This window comes from Eublepharis macularius, chromosome 11 (assembly GCF_028583425.1).
Source record: "Eublepharis macularius isolate TG4126 chromosome 11, MPM_Emac_v1.0, whole genome shotgun sequence".
NCBI classification, from domain to species: Eukaryota; Metazoa; Chordata; class Lepidosauria; order Squamata; family Eublepharidae; genus Eublepharis; species Eublepharis macularius.
In genome coordinates, this window is record NC_072800.1 from 18,308,418 (window position 1) to 18,330,450 (window position 22,033).

Below are 22,033 nucleotides of genomic sequence, written 5' to 3' on the forward strand. Positions count from 1 at the left end.
AGTCGCATAACCTCCTCTCTCGTCACCTCAATGTGACTCAGGTCTTTCAAAACCCCTCCCAAAGTCAGTGCTTGTTCGTGAACAGCAGATTGGGCTGTTCGTGGCTTTTTTTGTTCATATTGCTGTTCGTGCCCATCTCTAGTGCCAATCATCTGACTCTTTCCCATCTGACACCCAGCACAATTGCTTCGTCATACTAAGAGAGTGCATCACATTCCATATGACCAAGGTACTGTAGTTCAATGGTTCCCAATCTTTTTGGTATGGTGACCCACAAGTCCAAACTTACTTCATATGGTGACCCATCTATGTACGGTCCAAGAAATTAAGAAGGCACTGGTGGTTGGGTTACCAGTTTGAGGAGATGCAGGAAGATGGCAGATGTAGGCAAAGAGGTGGGTGCCAAGTAGCTTAGTGCAGCACATCTCCCACAGCAGGTTATGGGCTGTGAGGCACTGCAAGGGGCTGGGTAAGAAGTTGGGCTGCTGAAAGAGCAGCGCCAAGACAAAACTCTTTTTTAAAACCAGCAAGTCTTTAATTTTGATTCTGTGTAGGACAAAGATAAGGGAGAGAAGCAGGTGAGCAGCAGCATTTCAAGGCCATTCATATCATGAACAAACTGTGGTTTGTTCGACAATACATCGAAACTGTGGTTTGTTTGTCACATCTCAAACACAGACACTCTCTCTTAGCTAGTTCCCAATATTCTTATACTTTATAGTGACCAACAGTGCAATCCTAAATAGAATTACATCATTCTAAACCCATGGACTTAGAAATGTATCTCTCTCCTTAGGAATGTCTGGCAAGAAACAGAATCTAAGATGGGGCTATGCAAACAGAGAAAGGGTCTAAAGATTGGTCCATAATGGCAGAGGTTATTGGGGTCACCTGGGATACAAAACAAGTTTAGAGCCTCCTTGGTGCTATGAATGCATTACTTTAGATGTTCCATGTAACAGACAGCTGTCATTCACTCCCATAGGAAAAAGGAAAGCATGAAAACCTGCCTTGCATTGATAACATAGGGTGGCCCAACCAGATAATGTAAATAAATAAAACCAGGGTGCAATGCACAGACATGGCATACTACATTTCATGTAGGTTCCTGCCACTCAGCAGCTCTCTACTGAAACCTGCCCATCATAACAATAGGTATTTCACTAATAAATTCTTAATACAGGCTTTGTTACAGAACAGGAAAAAGACATAGTGATGTCGGAGATCCTGATGTGTCAGACTCACAGCGCATGCCCCAATTCACAGATTTTTGTATGAAAAAGCCAAGCTCTGTCATTTAATTCTAATAGTTTCAAGCACAGCTGCTCTTGCAGATGTGGAGAGAGTAATAGCAAGCACAAAAATGCACGACATACACTCCATGTGGAGCAGGTGGAGCTGTTCTTATCTTAACCTGGTGCTTGAATAAACCCTATTAAACTCATGGAGCCTTACTTCCAAGTAAACATAGAGCTGCACAATGCACCCCTCACTAAAATCAGTGTGACAGTTTGGCATCTGCTTAAATTAATAGGGTGTAAAAGTATGGCTGGATCACATCTTGTCTTTCCCTGCAATTTTGAAAAGAATTCTTTCCAAGCGGGATATTATTACACATTGTATGCATAAAGTTTTGCTCATTTCTATTATGCCTCAAAGCCAGTGCTGGAAAGCTTCCCCAATTGTACATTTTTTAAAATGATCATACCCTCTTGGTGCCAGCAAAAGAGACACAGATGATAGATCAGGCCCATTGTTTGCATACAAAATTAGCACAAAGTGTACACATGAAAGGGAAATAGGAAACAAAGATATTAGTATTTCTGACTGCTGGGCAATAAAGGCTAGGGGATGATAAATTAAAGGGGCTGATGGTTATCAGAACTGAAGGACTCCAGGCTTCTAGAAATCTGATGCTGAAACCTAAATACTGAGGCAGGTTAAGTTGCATGAGAATAACTGTCTCAAGATCACCAAGTGAGTTTCATGCCAAGGAAAGATTTCTAACACTCTTCCCACAAGGCCAGACTGGCTCTCAGTTTGTGAGTGCTGTATTTGTGTGCCTCCATGGAGGGTGGCGATACCCTCATCTGAATGTTACAATTCTAACCAAGTACATTTAAAATACAAATAACCGATGCAATTTGATACTAGAAATGTATTCATGGACTATATTGAAAATATATTCATGTAAATAATGTTTCTTTCATTTAGATTTGTACGCTTTCCTGCTCAAGTGGCATTTGTAACATGAGACTGCTATACCTGTGAAAGTGATGCCCTAGTCGTTGTCTTCTTTCTTCTTCTTCAATTTTTTAACTTAAGTCTTCTTATTTTTGTATTGAGATCTGAGACACTCACAGAAAATCTCTTGCCCCAATAAACTACTTCATGGTAAGGGTGCCAACTTTGGGTTGGAAAATTCCTGGCGATATGGGGGTGGAGCCTGGGGAGGGCAGGGTTTGGGGAGTGGAGGGACCTCAGTGGGGTATAATGCCATACCATCTACCCTCCAAAAGAGTCATTTCCCACAGGGAAATTGCTATTTGTAGCCTGGAGGTCAATTGTAATTCTGGGAGATCTGCAGGCCCCACCTGGAAATTGGCAATCCTAATTCATGGTAAGGCTTTCCTCCCCCAGCAGAGGCAGTAAATTTTCTAATTCCTCTTTAAACAGGACTTCTTTTTTTTCCCTACTGGTGGTCCCCCCCCCCCCCAAAATGCTAGCATATTCTGTACTCCTGGTGAAAAAACAGAGAACAAACCTACCTCCTGCCCCTCTATTCCCCATGTATTTGAAGGTCCACTCCGAGTAGATAAGTCCTTCCTCCTGCTCCGCTTTCCCTCGTCATCTCATTTTTTTGCAATATTGTGGAGGGGGGGAGGTTGGCAAGGTCCAACTCCTCCAGAGGCCTCAGGGCATACTTGGATAATCCAATAAGCTAGGGTTGCCAGGTCCCCTTACCCTCCGGGTGGGAGGTGAGAGACCTGGCACTTACTGTACAGATATCCTCGCATGGACTCCCGGGGCTATGTGATGACATCACTTCTGGGAACTGACATCATTGCATAGGCAAGATGCCGCCCTTGGGAGTGCTTCCGTGCTCCATAGCGGGCCAATTTCAGCCTGTTTTGGGCCAAAACCGGCCTGCAGAGGAGTGTGGGAACGCTGCAGGGGCGGTGCGATGGGCCCTGGAGTGATCCTGTGCACCACAAAGGGCTAATTTAGGCCTATTTGTGGCCAAATCAGACCAGTTTCAGGCTAAATCAGGCCCCTTTGGGGCTGAATCCAGCCCACCACAGAGCGTGGGAGCACTGCCGGGGAGGTGAGACGGGCCCTGGAATGCTCCTGCACTCTGCAGAGGGCTGATTTCAGCCAGTTTCAAGCTGAATCGGGCCCATTTCAGGCTGAAATCGGCCCACTGCAGCATGCGGGAGCGCGCTGCGCCACCTGGGAGCACGCCCCATGAGGCACATTCCCCTGTCTTTCTCCCCACTGGCCAGGTAAGTGGGGCAGGGGGTGGAGGGTGGGAGCGGGGGATCCTCTGCCCCCAGCAGAGGACTGGCAACCCTACAATAGGCTCAGCAAAGAAGTTTTTTCACCCTGCCTCTGTAAGCTCAGCAGATATTTGAAACCCGGAGTAGTTCCTACCTACAAGACCATGTTTGGGAGATAGAGGGCCTGAATCTAGATAGCAAGATGACTTGTACATCTACATGAACAGTCTAGGAGGCAGAAAGTACTATACATTAATAAACAACATTACAACTCTGAAAAAGTTGGGATTCACATCTGTTGCAGAAACAAGGCCCAAGAAGAAATCACTCCAAACGACTCAGCTACCGATCTGAGCATTAAAAGGAAACAAAGAGGTTAAGGGAACCACTGCTCCTCACGTTATTCTTCCAAGAAATTCACTCCTCACAGAACAAGGTCGATGTAAAATGTGCAAATCACCAAGAATATTTAACTCAAGTTGGGTGCAGTACGTTGAATCAGGTCAAACAGACACGGACTGCTGGGCCTAAATCGGTAATAGTGCTGAATACTGCAGTGCTATTCATTCAGAAAATACAGGGCATTGGGGCTTGCTGTTTGGTTTATGGTGGCACCTACCATGGATCATATATTATCAAAATAAGATAGAGCTTGTTGAGATCTTTTATAAGGTGCAGTTCCACCTTGAACTCCAATTCTACGGTTTACAACATCTGGGACCTCCCTTTGATGAAACGACAGCTCTGCAAACATTCTGCTGTATTTTCCTCCTCTTTTCCTTAGTTATTTACTTCCTACAGTGAACTTGAATGGAAGTCCCCAAAGGATAAGAAAGCCAAAGGAAAATATAACAAAACTTTTCAATACCAGCCACCCAAAATGCATCTGCGGCTCAGTTTCTGTTTTAAGTAGATTATAAAGGCATAATGGAGTGAGTGAAGATGGGTTACCCTTTCAGTATCCCTCTAGAATACATTCTAAACATTAAAAGGGCTGTTTTTAAGAAGCCATCTTGTTCATTAGGTGACTTTGAGTCCATGCCTTGTGTTCTTTTTTAACACACTAGATAATAACATAATAATAATATTTGATTTATATACAGTCCTTCAGGCAACTTAACACCCACTCAGAGCAGAGCACAAACCATGTCATTATTATCCCCACAACAATCACCCTGTTAGGTGGGTTGGGCTGACAGAGCTCCTAGAAGCTGTGACTGACCCAAGGTCACCCAGCTGGCTTCAAGTGGAGGAGTGGGGAATGAAACCCAGTTCTCCAGATTAGAGATCTGCCACTCTTAACCACTATACCAAACTGGCTCTCTAATGGAAGAAGAAGGAGAGCAATTTTGTTCCATCTCCAGCTCTCCAGATTAGAGTTCCACTGCTCTCAGCCACAACACCAAACTGGATCCCATTTTCATGGAACTGGAAAGAGTGCTTAAATTAGTGCTGCACTAGAAAGCTTCCAGCAGCATTGTGACTAAAAAACAAAATGAGGAGATGCCCATGTCCACACTTCCTAACTTGACCACCACCACGGAGGGTCAAGCTAAATGAGACGCCTGGCACCAATGGCCAGTAACACAATTTTACCTGGGAACTATAATTTTCAAAGAAATAGCCATGCACTGGGGGCTGGGGGGTGTCAGATCTGTGGCTAAATAACAGTTGTATCCAGACTACCTTCTGCAATCAGACAAGAGTCCGTTGTTCGTTCCTTCACAGCCCTCTGCCTGGCTGCCGCCTCCTCTGCACACTGCTTGGTTGGTTCTGCCCCACCGCTTTAGCTACTTGCCTGCCTCCCCTCTCCCTCTGCCACACTCTGCATGGCAGTGTGGACTGTTGTGTGCCACTGCTGCCTTCCTCTTGCCAGGGCTGGATCTAGGGGAGGGGCCGGAGGGGTTGCTTGCTGCCAGCACTGACAAAGATAGGGCACTGGGCACAGCTGCTGGCTGGGAGCGTGTGCCGTGGAGCTGGTGGCAGCAGTGCTGGTGGCTAGTGGGAAGGCTGGGAGGCTATTTGTGTGCTGCCACAGCCACATGTTGTGCCGATGCCTGCACCTGGCCTGCAGTTGCTATGCCTGGCCAGGAGCACATGCTGGTGGTGGCAGTGTGGGGCAACTGAGTGGGAGGGCTAGGAGGCCACCTGCACATCGCCCTGGCTATCTGCCATGCCAATAGGGTGGCCAGCTCACAGCTGCTGGCTGGGAGCGCACGGAATCATGGGTGCCTTCTCAGGGGTGGCGTGCCCTGAGTGATGACATCACGCTCAGGAAGTGATGTCATCACGCAGTCCAGGTGCACGTGCATTCTTTGCGCACACACACGAGTGGATGGCAACAGCCCTGGAGCTGCCCCTGCGTGCTGATAATCCTTGCTACAGCACCACTTCTTGCCTTCACTCCCTCCAGGAGTGTGGGCAAGAAGCCACCCAGAGCACAGAGGAAGGGAGTGAAGGCAGGAGGAAAGTGGTGGCAGTGGGTAACAACCTGTGCCAACACTCAGAGCGTATGGGAAGGGAGTGGTCCAAGCAGCTAACAGAGGTGGTGGCCAGGTGGCGACTGCAAAGGAATTTCTTCCTCTCCTGTCCCCCGGAGACATCTTGCAGCTCTATCTTTGAAAACTACAGTCATGCACTCTCTCCTTGCATGCTAATTCCCCCAACGCACAAGGAGACCCCCATTTGGGTAGCAAATGTGCAAAAACGTCACTTCTATACATGCTCCCATGCCTTGTGCAAGGTCTATTCTTGAATAATTGGCTTGTTTGGGACTGAAATTGGCCCTGCGTGAAGCATGAGAGCACTCCTGTGCCCAGTGAAATGATGTCACTTCCAGAAGTGAACTCGTGCTAGCTGGCTGCATGTGCACCGCCATTTGCCCCAGGTGCCTTCTGGTGGCAGGCGATCACCAGCAATCAGCAGGCAGAGGGGTAAACCACTGTGAATTTGCTACACCTGTGGTGGGCACCTGGAAAGCATAACCATATACCTTGTAACCCCTTAAGTCCAGGAGGCGGGGCCACTTGGAACATGGGATTCTTGCATGTTATTTTTATGGCCTTATATCCAGCAGATCATGATGTCTCTCTGCTGTTATTAAGGAACATTTATTCTTCTCCTAGTTTCCTTCACCCCTCGTACCACGCAAAGATCAAAAATAGAAGTTATGTTTTAATAAATCCCAGGAAACTTTACTGTATAATACAGGGTAGCAGGTGAACAAGAAAAAAAAGAGCGGCTGTGGTATGAAAGATGAAACCATTTTAATTAGACATTAGAGAACGGTGATAGCCTGGCTTTATTTATTTAGAAATGTTTTAGTAAGATGACCCAGCAGGTCATTCTTTTTCTGCTGAAAGTCTACAAGAAAGCAGCTCAATAATGGAGAATAGGCAAAGCGTGTTGATGAAATGAACTGCGTGACCCTTATCAAAATGGCAAGCGGGGACTATTACACCTATTTTGCAAGCTGTAATGGTATCTGGAAAATCCCACTACAGCGCTGATAAATGGGGACCATAAATGCATTGTCAAAGTCGATCCCTTTAGTCTTTTCAAAGCTATCGTTAGGCAGAATGTCTTCTCCACTAGCACAATGTGATCTATCTGGACTAGTAATGTTAGTTCCCTACACAAGGAAGCTTTGGGAGCACTGACTTGGGTGGCGAGAGGGAGGCAGTTAGGAGATAGTAAGAGTCCAGTAGCACCTTTAAGACTAACCAACTTTATTGTAGCATCAGCTTTTGAGAACCACAGCTCTCTTCGTCAGATGCATCTGATGAAGAGAGCTGTGGTTCTTGAAAGCTTATGCTACAATGAAGTTGGTTAGTCTTAAAGGTGCTACTGGACTCTTTACTGTTTTGCAACTATAGACTAACACGGCTAACTTCTCTGCAGTTAGGAGAGACTCTCAGCCCCTTTAGTTTTGAAAGAAAATATGGGGTGAAGATTCAAAACGACCAGTGCCTCCTGCCAAAACTCATTCTGTCGGCGTTAATCTATGTTTCCAGGGAACATACCTGGTAGCAGATATCAATGTGCAGGCACTAATGTCCACCAGGGGCAATGTGTGTATGATTGTTCTGGCTGAGCTCTTATTTCCATGAGCCAACACTTGGAGCAGCATATCTCTCTTCCCAGTGGTTGTCTTTAATGCAAAGGGAGACAGAGCCGCACTGAAGTTACCACAGGTGGAAGGGGCGGGGCGGGATGAACTGGGCTCTATGGCCATTTGACATGTGCTGTCTCTAAGCCCACATAGTTCCCCATGTGGGGGAATCCTCCCTCCCCTCTGAATGCACCAGAGAGAGGAGGAAACAAATTTCACATTTTTTGCAGATACACATTTTTATCACTGTCACAGAAGCTTCTAACTCTATAATCCTCCCCCCTCCCCCACTGGACATAACATATACAGCTTTTTAATCTCCTTCCTGCACTGCTTTTAAACACAGAATTAAGCATGGTTTTAACTCTCTTCTATTAGAAACAATGGACATTTAAATGTTTACTTTGGGTAAGATTGCATGCTTTACGTGGTGCGTGCATATTAGTGGTACATCAGCGGCACATCTTGTGCAATGGATTAAAATGAAAAGAAAGGAGCTGAGCTTCTAGACTAGCAATCTAGCCAATCATAGCAGACAGAAAGTAGAATTCCACAAGTATGTGATGGGTAGCCCAAACCAGCCCCCCACTACAACCTGATCAGAAGCAAAGCAGCATGGTTTTGGAAAGCCACCAATATATTTCTAATCATTAGAATGCATGATGTGCCTCTTACCATAACACTGTCAGAGCAATCCTAAGCAAAATTACTCCAGCCTAAGCCCATTGAAATCAGTGGGCTTAGACCAGAGTAACTCTGTTTAGGATTGCACTGTAAGTCCTGTGTTTCAATAATTAGGCATGTCATGGCAAATGTATCACTTTGGCCACCAGTACATTTACTCTTGAAACACATGTTTAGAAGAAGCTGGATGTTTGCTGCCCAGCATCTTCCATGGGATGTATTCCCTTTAGTGCAATGTTCTACCAGTAGGATAGGATTTTCTTTTGAACAAAAGTTCACAGGTGACAAGGATTTAATCAATCTGCATGGCAAGGTAGAATAAAATAAATCAACGATTTACTGATGACTTTTCAATTGCCATAAAGCTAATGAAAGGATAGAACCAGGGTTTTTTTTTCCAGCGGGAATGCAGTTTAACGGAATTCTGGAACATTTTGAAAATGGTCACATGGCTTGTGGCCCCACCCCCAGATCTCCAGACAGAGGGGAGCTCAGATTGCCCTCCGCACCGGCAATCTAAACTCCCCTCTGTCTGGAGATCAGGTGGCGGGGCCACCAGCCATGTGACCATTTTCTCCGAGGGCAACCCACTGAGTTCCACCACCTCTTTTCCCAGAAAAAAAGCCCCAGATAGAACCATAATCACAGACCATGCTTACAATGACATGAAAAGGCCATTTTTTCCTTAAAGAAGGAAATTCTTGGATATCACCCATTTAAGAGTCAAGACTACACATGCTCAAAATTATACCAAAAATGAGAAATTGCTGTTTATTTTAGACACCAGCAACAGAAAATTATAGCTGCTCCTCCACTATCCAGGAGCTCTGTACGAATGTATCACTCCTTTAAATTAATATTTTCCAAAAAGGAAATAGGAAATTATAAGCTAGAGGGAAAATCAGAAGTGGCATAAGAGTCAAACATAAAATATAGTAAAAAATCAGTGCATAAAACTTGTGTTGTATTTCTCTGGAGGTCATGACTCATGAGATCAATGGACAATTGTGAGAACAGAGTTTTGATTGATTCTTGAATTCTCAACATTTCAAGACCAGTTTTTCTTCTGCTGTACATTAAGCCCAGGATACTGTGTTGGACTTCATGACGCTCAGTCATACTATAACAATATATGCAGCAGTCCTTCTTATCTCAAAAATGAAACTCCATAAGATTTTTTTTAAAGTAGTAGTGCATCAGAACTATGAGATGAAAGAGAATCACTGAGCAAATAACACCCACAGAAGTAGCTGACTTAAAACAACAACAACAATGAATTTGGAATGTGAAAAAATACCTTCACTTCTCCTTTCTTCCAGTTGAGAAACTGGGCCCAGGTCTTCAAATAGTGTTCTTTATGCTCAAATGTTTATGAAGCCCAGGGCTCATTTCAAGGGGGAATGTGCAGGAACACAGTTCCGGCAGTTCCCCAAAGAGGTCACATGTCAGGTGGCCCCGCCCACCTGGCTCAGCCATTTTGGGCCCATTTCAGCCTGGATTAGGGCCAAAACGGCCCAGATCGGGCCTCTGATGGGTGGTGCATCACTCTCCCACTCAGCAGTTGCCCAATCCTGACCGTTTTGGGGCCCTTTTCGGCCATTTTCAGCCCCTTTTTGCCACTGTGGGCCCAATTTTGGCCCTGAATGGCCAAAATGGATTGGGTCCAAAACAGCCAGGATAGGTGATGTCAGGGTGTGTGACATATGCAAATCAGTTATGCCAATGACACACTTCTGGTGATGGCAAGGGGTGTGGCATGCTAATGAGTTATGCTAATGAGTTCCTCCAGCTCTTTTTCTACGAAATGACCCCTGATGAAACCCCAAACCCATCAAATCCTTTCCTATCTGTCTTACTTATGCAAACAAAGAGCAAGAGAATTACACACTGTGATACATCAAATAATAACTATGACTGCCAACACGAAATTTGTAATGGCCACATTTAGAATTTTCAGTAGATGTTCGTTCAGGCACAACCTTTTTTCTTGGTATTGTTAGCAGGGTTCTGCATGTCTGAAGAAGCTGCAAGATTCCTCATACTGCAATCTCCTCCCCCCCCCCCCACAATATAGGCAAATCTTGTGCTTTCTATTTATGTGAGTCTTGCAATTAAGTGCACCAAGTTAGTAGCCCAGAAACTTAGTATGTAAGCTCGCTTGTTCGCACATAGCTTTGGTTAGTTACATATAGCACATTGACCGAAAGGGGGAAAAATAAAGAACCAACTCTCTTCCAATTTAGAAAAGCTCCCTTACCTGTTTTTCTGAGGGCAATTCTTACTTTCTACAAGCGAGTGGAATTTATACAGCTGATCTAACTTATCTTTTACAAAGTACCGCTTTGAAGTCGATATTTAAACAAAACGGAACTTTATCCACGCTAAGGCAAGAGGAATACTCCAATACTTTGAAAACAGAGATCCTGGTACTAGTCAAAATGGATTTGGACGGGAGCTACTATACCTTATATTAGGCCTGCAACCCAACAAGACTAGGGATCCCATTCCCTTGGTGGGGGTGGGGGATCCCCCGTTTTCATCCTTTGCTCCCTGCCTCCACTTACCTGGCTGGCGGGGGGGGGGAGGAGGCATGGGAATGGGCCTCCCAGGCATGCTCCTGGGGTGATGCGCTGCCCTGAGAGCGCTCCTGTGCTTTGCAGCGGGCCAAGTTTGGCCCCCAATGGGTCTGTTTTGGCCCATTTGAAGCAAAAATCACACATACACCAAGCCTGCACAATGATATCACTCCCCAGAGGAGCATCATGGGCCGGGAGGTGAAGGCAACTTGGTAACCCTAACCAAGACAGACATCATTTCAGGCCATCAGCTGTGGCTTGCCAGTTGCCTGCCAGCTTCCTGGGGATCAAGGAAGTCAATCCCCAGTGGACCACAACACATGGGTGCTAGGCTGTGTTCAGGTCACTGGTTTCCAACTTATGCAAGTCTGCTTCACCTACTGTAAGTCTATGGCTGCCACTTTTGCAATAAAAGCCATCCCTTCCCAAAATGTGAGCCTATAATATGGAAGTCACTGGGAAGGTTGAAACTAAGGAGTAGACCAAACTTTCCAAGCTAGATCATATGATTTGAATATTACCATCTTGGTTTTGCTTCTTCCTTCTTTTTGAGAAGTACCATTTGCACCATTTTCTCTGCACCAAACGGTGAAAATGTCTGCTGTCTGGAGGCATCCCATGCTGCTTTGGGCATGTGATAAATATACACCAGAAGAACTGGACAAACTAATTAGCTTTAAGCTAATTCTGCACACGTTGGATAATGCGCTTTCAATGCACTTTATCAGTCGTTTGAGGTGGATTATTTGTTCCGCACACAAAAAAATCCATTCCAAATGATCTATAAAGAGGATTGGAAGTGCATTATCCAATGTGTGCAGAATCACTCTAAGTTTTTATTTGTTATTGCTGCAGAATTGGCAGAAGATCTTGATCTGAGGTATCTTGAATAGACAAGGAGCGTCGAGATGCCCACAGCTATTTGATTCTGATTCAGCAGCAATACACAAAGGCCAGATAGCTAAAAATTGGCTAAGCTGATACCAGAGAATTGCCACAAATTGGAAGACATAGTACAATATGTAGAAAATATTCCCCCACAGCTAGGTGGGAAATTGGAAAAGAATTATTTGATATCTTTATTCTAATGCACAAGATAAACCTCAGGCAAATCCCAGGAAACTTTTGCCACATTAAACAGATGGGTGCATAAAAAGCTGGAAGAATTGTTTGAACATTGACCACTTTTAAGATATTAAGAAAATCCTCAGAGAAACAAAAGAGTCTATGGTAATGGAAGGTTTATTGCCAATGATTTCAAGTCTGTCCAAAAGGAACGTATTAGCTTGCAGCCTCAAAGCTGAAGACCCAAATAATTGGAATTCTATTTCAGAATAGATTTTTATGTCAATTAACCATTCTGGATTGCAGTTCTTTCCCTGGAAAACCCCTTCCGATGAAATAATATTTGGGTACAACACATTCTTTATGGAAAAGAACAACAGTAAAGCGAGGCTGGCTTACTAAAAAAGAACCAGATAAGAACACATCCATGAGATGGAACAACAATGTTCTAAGACACTTAGCTGAGGCTTGGCTCTATATACTGAAGGCCTGAGGCAACGATATTTAAGAATGATCACGCTCAATAGCAGCCTGCGGTATTGAATAAAGAATGTCATGTGAAAATTTTTGGCAATATTCCCAGGCAAACTTTCTTTAGACTAGTCTCAGCCAGACTATAAATCAACAGAACAGAGACCATAACTATTATTATCATCACCGCTTAGAAAATCAGAGTCAACGACAAGCCTTAACAGTCTCATTATACTAGGAGTTTCAAAGACACACACAGTAAGGACAAAGTGTATACCACCAGCAGATTATTCTGCTAACTCATGAACCAACAACAAGCCAGAGTGAAAGCACCCCTTGGCCCATGCCAAGACCGAGAGACTTCTCTCTTTGTATTCAGCATCCACAACCATTCCCCACTTTAGGTACAGCAACGTTAGGGAAAGCCACCATTCACAGGAATAAGGACTATGACAAGAATTGAATCCCTTGATACTATTGGAGATATGTGTTAGTTGTGGAAAAGTTACACAGTCAGGAAAGTAAGGAATCATATCTGGTGGAACATGCTCCAAGCCAGTGTATTGCAACAGATAAAACTTACTTTTATTGAAGCTGATTTACATTCACTTACTTTTTGTAGTAGCAGAAGAAATGTAGAAACCTAATCTAAACAAGTGGCCAGCAAATCCGACTGCACGGGAGTATGGATGCAACTCTTGCAAGCTTGCACAGGAGAGCTCTAAGTGTCTAAGTCTAAGTGTCTTGCTTCTTGCAAGACCATTTGGAGAGAGAGAGCAAAAAGGGCATAGAAAGAGGAGCCAGTTCAGACAAAGAGAGGCACCACACAAATCCACAGTCTTGTTCTAGTAAAAGGGATTCTAGTGCCCCCCTGAGCGTCCAGGCATGCAGAGTCACTTCTATTCCAACAGATACTGCTGAGCAATTGTGCTGAATCCAAGGTCTGCTGGAACTTCAGCGTCATATGAAATGAAAGTCTGGGCTCTGAAACAGATCCATGGGAAGCAGACCCCCTAAACATGAACTGAAAACCATCAAATCTGAAACTGATCATTTTGTGTCGGCACAGCCTCACCCTGAACAATAGGAAAATCTTTCAAGGAACCAGACTTTATGGGAGCTTCCACCATTGAGAATCCGGCTCTGTACTGGTCAGTCAAAAAGATCTGTACTTCCTTGTTTCAAGTCTTTGCTTTGCTCCAAGCCCAGACAGATAGTGATGAAAACCCAGCTTTGGCTTGCACACCCGCCCTCACCTTTGTTAGTTAACATGGATGTTCCTCGCTAGCTATAACGTCAGATTTTATGCAGCCATAAGCCAAGTTTCCAGTGATGCATTTAGCCATTATGCAGCTATTTATATCTCTATAAAGTTAGTTTATTGCAATATAAATAGTAATGCTAATGGCATTAACAGCAGCATTCAGCAGCATCACAGATGTTGAGTGCTGCTCTGCTGCTGTTTGTATTACTGTTTATATCATCATAAACTTAGCGGGATAGTCAAACTTGCCTCATTTAACCCACAAGAAAGACGAATGCCCACACTTCAGATACAAAACCAAGCCTTTACATGGGTGGTTATATGGTAATTTCTCCCTATATGTTTCCTGAAGTATTATAAAGGTGGCTTTGGATGGGCGTCAGGCAGAGTCATGTGTTCAAAGCACCAATTTCAGTAATAAAGTTACAACCGCTTTTCAATTTTCCGTGGACTTGCCAAAATGAACTCTTTACCGACAAGAGCATTTAAGAGCAGACTTACGGTCTCCATGGCATCGCAGAGGGCCCACTGTGATCTTTGCTTCCGAGCCAGGCCGATCAATGTCTCCAACTATAACTTGGCTGACAGGTAGATGGTCTTTGTAAGACAGGAACCCAGTATCTTTTCTCCTGAATTGCCGCAAAAAAAGAAATGGCAAAGCATGAGCTATTGAATAAGAGTTGTCCGTGGAGATCATTGCACACTGAGGAACTTGATAAGGAAGTTCTAGTCCTAAGAACCGAAATGTACCACAACATTATTCTTTAGTCTCTCTCAGTACATGAGCCAGCCAGAATTGATCCACTGAAGGAGGTTTCAGTACAGGTTGTTGCAGTACACTCACTGTGTTGTTTTAATGCCTTATCAATCCATGATAAATTGTGATGGGGGAAGATGAAGAAAGAGAATCTCACCAACCGCACAGTTGGAAAGGGTCTTACAGGGCAGCTCTCTGCTCAACACAGGAAATCCAAGCCAGAGCATTTCCAAAAGATGACTGTTGACACTCCTAATATGTGCAGTTGCCCCCCCCCGCCACCAAATACAATGTCTACAAAAATTTCATAATAATAATATTAGATTTATATGCCACCTTTCATGACAACTTAACACCCACTCAGAGTGGTTTACAAAATGTGTTATTATTATCCCCACAACAATCACCCTGGGAGATGGGTGAGGCTGAGAGAGCTCTGAGAGAGCTGTGACTGACCCAAGGTCACCCAGCTGGCTTCAAGTGGAGGAGTGGGGAATCAAACCTGGCTCTACAGATTAGAGTCCTGCCACTCTTAACCATTACACCAAACTGGCTCCCTTTCCAGATCTTTTGAAAGGAAAGCCTTTTCTGCTTTGGCAATGACACAAAAATATCCCAAATGGTGTACTTTAGGGCATTGTCATGCATTACAGTGGAGGAAGGCCAATCTTTCACTAACTTCAGCACTTCTGTGGTCTGGCATCATTAGCTGGCAGCATTAAAAGCTGCTGAGCAGGGAGGGGAAGAAACCATAGAATTTCCTGGTCACCATTCATTATTAAGTCCTTTTGAAGAGATGCAAGACAAAAAAATCTTTCTGTTATTTTAAAGGAAGTCCAATTAAAGTACTTAAGAAAACCCGCTGTCAAGTTTTAGAATGATATCTCATTGGAATGGCTGCCTTCCATCTGTGATTACAAGAATAATTAGAAGCATAATTGCTATGCTTTAAAAAACAGTTTAAAATGTTGTCTGAAAACAGTGGATATCAGTACTGGCCAGTTTCGGGTTTGAATGTCACAGAATCCTGTTTCTCTCTTTTATGTATCTGCTCACATGTTCACTAATGCACAACAACCGAGTCTGCCTGGGTCAATTTTGCTGGATCAGTTCCCAGTATTTTTTTCCTGACTGTCTGCACCAGATTTGCCTCCATGAGTGGCAACTCTGGTCACTGTGCAGCATTTCCTCAGCTTTCCTGGGAGCATTTATACCCCCAACTTTTTTTAAAAAATCCACTTTGTGGTAGGCCATTTCCCCGTGCATACCCTTCATTCCATTTTTGGCATTCCACCCTCTTCCCCCTCTCCCGCCCTGCCAGTCCACTGCATTGTTATTGGCTACTCTCATCTAGCCAGCCACTCCCCCTCCCCTCCTTTCCATTCTTCCCTGCTCCTCTCATTAAAAAAAAAAAAATTAAGTCCAGCGCAGGATTGATGAATCGCTGGTTTGAAATCATGCAGCAGCAAATTCCATTTTATTCTTTTTGCTTTGGAAGGGGTGGGAATATTATATAGGGAACTAAATATCTGGATATCAAAAATAAAGATTTTAATATTGAGTTTTAGAGAGGGGTGAGTGGCCACACGCAAGGCGATTCCATGCCTTTTGGCTTGACTTCAGAGAAAGTGAGGAGTTATGTCCCCAGTGCAGCTAGTGAGTTCTCTTTCCAGAACAGAGAGCTATAAATCCACTTGAGAACACAGACATTATTGCTTTCCATTTAGCATATTTTCTGCTATGCTACTTGAGTAACTTTAATGTATGAGGGGGCCCAGTGCCCTCAAAGAACCATTTTTATCCTGCACGGTGTATTTGTTCCTCCGGTAAATCAGTTAACTCCTCGCTGCTTTTAAAGTTGTGATGAGTGTGTTTTAAGTTCCATCCTTCTCTCTTCCCTTAGTAGTTTAATCAATTTCTTTTAAAATACAGCTTTCTCCATCTACCGACATGCTTTAAAGGAAACTTGTAAATAGCAACTGATGTGGATGCTTGTTAGGGGTGACATCTCTAGCTGGCAACAGGGGAGGGTGGAGTTTGGTGAGGGGAATAGTGCCATAGAGTCCAGCCTCCAAAGCAGCCATTTTCTCCCATAGAACTGATCTCTGTAGCCTGGAGATCAGATATAATTTCAGAAGAACTCCATGCCCCATTTAAGGTTGGCAATCCTGATGTCATACTGTAGGTATGAACTTCCATCTGCGTCATTTCATATTTTCTGCTTTTTAAAGGCCCCAAATGGCTCACAAGGATGTGTGTGGAGAGTTGTGCAAATGGATACCACACCTGGTTCACTTTTGCCACTTTTCACAATGTGCTCCCACATAACATACCAAAGAAAAGCAGAACCTGGGTACGTCTTAGTGGTGCTCAAACTGGAAGCATGTGAGCTAAGGGTTGTTCTTAATTTCTGCATGTGTGGTGCCCAATTTGGATCACAACTGCAGTGTCCATGGAGAAAGGGTCTTAGCTTTCCCCCCATTCCATTTTCTTTACTTGAAATTGCCCTGAGGGGCTACTCTTTGACCCACTGGAGAATGCGGCCCCATCCCAGCGGCTGTGCAGCTGCTTAAGCTGGCGGCTGGGTTAGCCTCCGCATATGGAGGATGAGACAGGAATCTTTCCTGGGCTTACGGGCATCAAGTGGGGGGCGGAGACAGTTGCAGCAGCTGCCTCCGTGCTTTCAGTTTCTCCCTGAGATCGGTCCACCCTCCTCACCCTGTTTCAGTATAGGATTAGCCAGCTGCTGTTTACAGAGCCAAGTAGGAATTTTTTCCCAGCCTCCAAATTGACAACATGCGGGGGCTGGGTTTTTCACCTACCTTGTACTGCAGCGGGGGTTTGAGGTCTTTGGTGGTGTGCTGCCTAGTAGGTTCCCCTGGCAGGAGAAAGTTGGGGAATAGGGAGCGGGCCAGTGAGCACCCCTTTGGCAGTTCCCCATTGGTGGGGAAATAGGGTCTCTCAGGAGGGATGGTATGCTTCATGGCTACCACCACCTGTGCAGACCGCCTCCAGCGAACCCCAGGTGCAAGTCCTTCCCTCATGCTGTACGGCTGAGGCTTTAGGAGCTTGAGGGGGAACCCTTTGCCTGGCCAGCCAGGCTGAGGCTATTCCAAGAATGGCTCACACTCGGGGCAGCGGGGCTTGCCCAGACAAGTCAAAGCGGAGGTCCTGGAGTGACCCCACGGTTTGGCCTGTGCCGCTAGTTTGCCTTTGCCGCAGTTTAGTGTTGATATTATGTTTAATAAAGCGGCCTTTAGTTCCAAAGCCTTGTGTCTGTCTCGTTCTTCCGACTGTGGGGGCAAACCTATATGTATCCCTGGGATACTGTGTGAATTGGCCAGAATTTCAAATATTTGAAGGTGTGTTCCTAAAACGTTCTAAGTGTAAACCTAGGGATGGCTGGTTGGTAAACCAAAAGAAAATGTCAGTTCAACCCAAAGCAGACTTAAACCCTTCCAAGCCCATTAATTTCAATAGAAGGGTATAACTTTTCTTAAGACTGCATTATGGAGTGATTAATTGTTCAAATATTGGCTGACCTTTTTTAAAACATTTATTAAAATTACAAAAGATGCCCATGAGTATCAAGTGTTTGTTATTAAGGTATTATAAAAACAAATTAGTCTATTAATATTGTGAAAAAATGAAATTAAGTTTTAGGTTTTTTTAAAAAATATTGTTAATGTTTTGCAAGGCTCCATAAATGTGACTGATTAATTGAACAGTTCTTGTGGCTTTCCCCCTGGAACTTCATAGTTACAAATTTTTCAAAAAAATGAATTCAAAATAAAGAAAATTAAGGGCACCTAAGAAAAACAAAAATGTTTGGAGATGCCTGCAGTTCTAGCAGTGCCGGTAGGACAAGATCTGCAATGCTGCCAGATCCCCACCGCTTGCCACAGGACCAACTTCTGCCCTTGCTAACATAGGGCACCATCATGACATCTAGACAGAAAGCTGCCACCCTCATCACAAGCACTCTGGGCTTCATGGAATATTCAGCAATCGATCAAGTACATCTCCTGCTCCTCCCTGTAAGGGATGGAAGTCAGAGCGAGGTGGGCCTGTGAAAGAGATGAGCACAGCACCAACACATAGCAGTTTATTGTTGTTCAATGGGAGTGAGGCTGTGGGCATCTCTTTCAGGTGTTGAAGTACAGCCTACAGCCTTTTTTTTTTGCAAGACGCAGCAATAAGTAGGCAAGGCTCCTCTTGCATGTCTTGCCTTTGACCTTGCCTTCTCTGTGGTGCCCCTTGAATGCTAACACAGCATTGTGCTGGAGCTGGGCAACAGGGCCACGTGGCCGAGGATCAGGGTTCCTAATCCTGGCTCAGCAAGTGCCTGGAGATTTTGAGGAGTGGTGCCTGGGGAGGGTGGAGTTTGAGGAGGATGTGATGTCACTTTGGAATGATGCTATAGGCTGCTTCTGCTAGTCCCTATTACCATAGAGATTATGGGAAATTCCTAGAGTGTCACTATTTGGAGCCCATTTTTTCTCCCACTACTCAGTCCCACAGGGCGGGAAATTTAGGCTGGCAATTCCTCATCCCAGGTTGTTAAATTGGAGCCCCCCCCCAGGAAAAGCAGTGGGCTTTGGGGTTGTGGCCACAGCCCTCTTCTCTCCCTCTGTGATAGCAAGGCCACAGGCCTCTCTGAATAGGCAGTTAACTGATTGCTCAGTTGATTGGTGTGCTGTCCCTCTGTGCTCTTAAACATATGAGGCTTACACTATACAGGGATGGCTGTAGGCATAGCCACTGAAAACATACCTGGATGGCAAATCCAGGTTTGCCTTGTATAATCTTTTCACTAAAAACAGACATGGGTCTCACCCAAGAAAGAAAACTGAACATCTCCTCTTACTGTCTATTATACTTTGTAAAAGAAGAACAGTAATAAAGGACCCCTACCCACCCCCAAAAGATGAGCAACCTAGTCCTATCCCAAACCTCTAAGATCACAAGACTGGGCATTCATTTAATTTGGATATTTGGTATTTACCAAGACAAGACAGAACCTTTATTGGCATAACCGTAACAGTGTCAAAAACAAGTGGAGCCTTTGGTATTTTACTTTAAGCGTATGGTCACAGTCAGCTAGAGTTGCCAACCTGCAGGTGGTGGCTGAAGATCTCCTAGAATTACAACTGATCTCCAGGTTACAGAGATCAGTTCCCTTGGAGGAAATGACTGCTATGGAGGATGAACTTTATGGCACTCTATTGCTGAAGCCCCTCCCCTCCCCAAACCCCACCCTCTCTAGGCTCCACCCCCAAATCTCCAGGTATTTTCCTACCTAGAGCCCTATAGTTCTCTTCTACCACTAAAACCAGGCGGTTGCTTTCAGATTTCAGTTAGAGGCAGGGTTGCTAAATCTAATTTGGGAAATTTTTGCAGGTTTGAGGGTGGCGCTTGATGTGGGGAGGGAGGGAACTCAGCAGGTATGTAACGCCATGGAGTCTATCCTCTGAAGCTGCCATTTCCTTCCCAGGAACTGATCTCTAAGTCTGGAGATCAGTTGTAATGCTGGAAGAACTACACACACATGCGCCCCACCTTTAGGTTGGTAACCTAGTTGGGGGAGGGATTCTCAGCAAGGATATATTTATGATTCAGTTGCTAAAAGCTGCGCATTTTAAGGCTGTTTGTGACAATACCGTATAAAAAAGTAACCATTACAGTAAAGTTATCAACAGGCCAAGGGGCCATCTTTTCATTTTTGAGCAAAGGGAGTTTGACTCCCTAGATCCATTTAACTGTTTTTAACAAAGAATGTGGAGAACCAGAGAGGTGCACAGAAATATTAGACTTCCACATAATATGACCTGAAAGTTGTGGCTGGCAACCAGTGGGAGTTGGAGGGAGAGGAACATGGCAGGGCACTGTCAGTGCAACGGTGTTCCATCACTTTCGGAATAAAACCATAGAGTTTTCAATTATTCCTAGAGCTGTATGACATCACTTCTGGCTTTTCCCTGGAAGTGATGCCGCATCAACAGTGATTTTTAAAGCATTTTTTACCCTTCTGATCGAAGGAGCAGCAGTAGAAAGCTGGAGTCGTTGGTGGGAGGCCCCCACCCTCCCTGAAACTGTGGGAGAATAGCTTGTACCTCTCTATACAGAGACCACAATAAATGGAATTAATTAAAATATTTATACCTTGCCTTGCCCATGGCTTAAGGCAACTTACAAATTCAAATTTAAAAATACAAACACAATAAATTCTCTGACATCACTAAAAACCCTATCAAGTAAAGAAGTCTTGTAGTGTCTCCTAAATACCTCTAGGGACAGCATCTCTCCAGATCAACCATTCCCTAGAGTAGGAGCTACAACAGAAAAGGCAAGAGCTCCAGTTCATGGCAACCCTAAGCAGGAGAACAACTACTAAGTGGCAGCCTGAAGTCCACATCTGGCACATCGGAACATATATGAGTCCACACTGTGTAGGCGTTAAATGTCATAGCCAGCGTCTTGAAGTGAACTCGGTAATAAATGGCAGTCAATGGAGCTGTTTTGAGAGAAGCAAGATACGTTCCTGTAGGCTAGACCCTATCAATAACCGTATTCTGAACCAGCTGCAGTTTCAGGGCTGACTTCAAGGGCAGCCCAATGTAGAGAGCATTACAGTAATGCGATAGACATCAGCCCATCACAAATGAGTTTCCAGTTAGCTGTTGGGCAATGATTCCGCACACGTTGGATAATGCACTTCCAATCCTCTTTATAGGTCATTTGGAATGGATTTTTTTGTGTGTGGAACAAATAATCCACCTCAAACGATTGATAAAGTGCATTGAAAGTGCATTATCCAACGTGTGCGGAATTAGCCTTTCTCTCCCAACCAAGCACATAAAGAACTAGAGTATGAAGAATCAGAGAAGAGCTTCTGTCTCCTTTGATGTATGTCCTTGTCTACATATTACCTAGCAGGGAAAACCTCCTATCATCCAAAGCAACAAGGAGAGCATAGCTCAAGGAGGCAAAAGAGAAATGCAATTAAGTCAATTACAGTATATTGATACATATAATATAGTCATACAGTATATCCAACAAAAGTCCATATATAGTCTCTAAAGTCCAATTATATTTCTATATAATTGGACTTTAGAGACTACATATGGATTTTAGAGACTACATATGGACTTTTGCTGGATATACTGTATGATTATCTATATTATATGTATCTATTATATATCTACATAATTGGACTTTAGAGACTACATATGGACTTTTGTTTGATATACTGTACGACTATATTATATGTCTCAATATACTGTAATTGACTTAATTGCATTTCCCTTTTGCCTCCTTGAGCTACGCTCTCCTTGTTGGTTTGTCCTTGTCTATATACTGAGGCTTCCACACCACCTGAAGGACAGCAGGGACCGGACAAGCCTCTTTTGTGGGAAAAAACTTCTGTTGATGGGAACGATGGGGCTTTCCATCGAGGGAGAACTCATTGGAATTCTATGATGTTTACAAGCATTAATGGCTCACAAAGGAGGGTGAGTTAATTACAGAACTAGTCCAGCATGCTGACTTCATTGTCAATATTCAGAAATAATCACCGTTGGAATATTCAGTACTTAGATAATAATACTT

General features: G+C 44.2%; 1 protein-coding gene across 1 annotated transcript in view; it reads right to left on the minus strand.

Annotated features, from left to right (window-relative positions):
• Positions 1–22,033, minus strand: part of CNTNAP2 (contactin associated protein 2) — a 1,091,545-nt gene that overhangs the window by 219,700 nt on the left and 849,812 nt on the right. Inside the window, exon 15 of the mRNA XM_054990911.1 lies at positions 14,170–14,297. Coding sequence (XP_054846886.1) covers positions 14,170–14,297 — 128 coding nt within the window. The remainder of the gene's footprint in view (positions 1–14,169; positions 14,298–22,033) is intronic.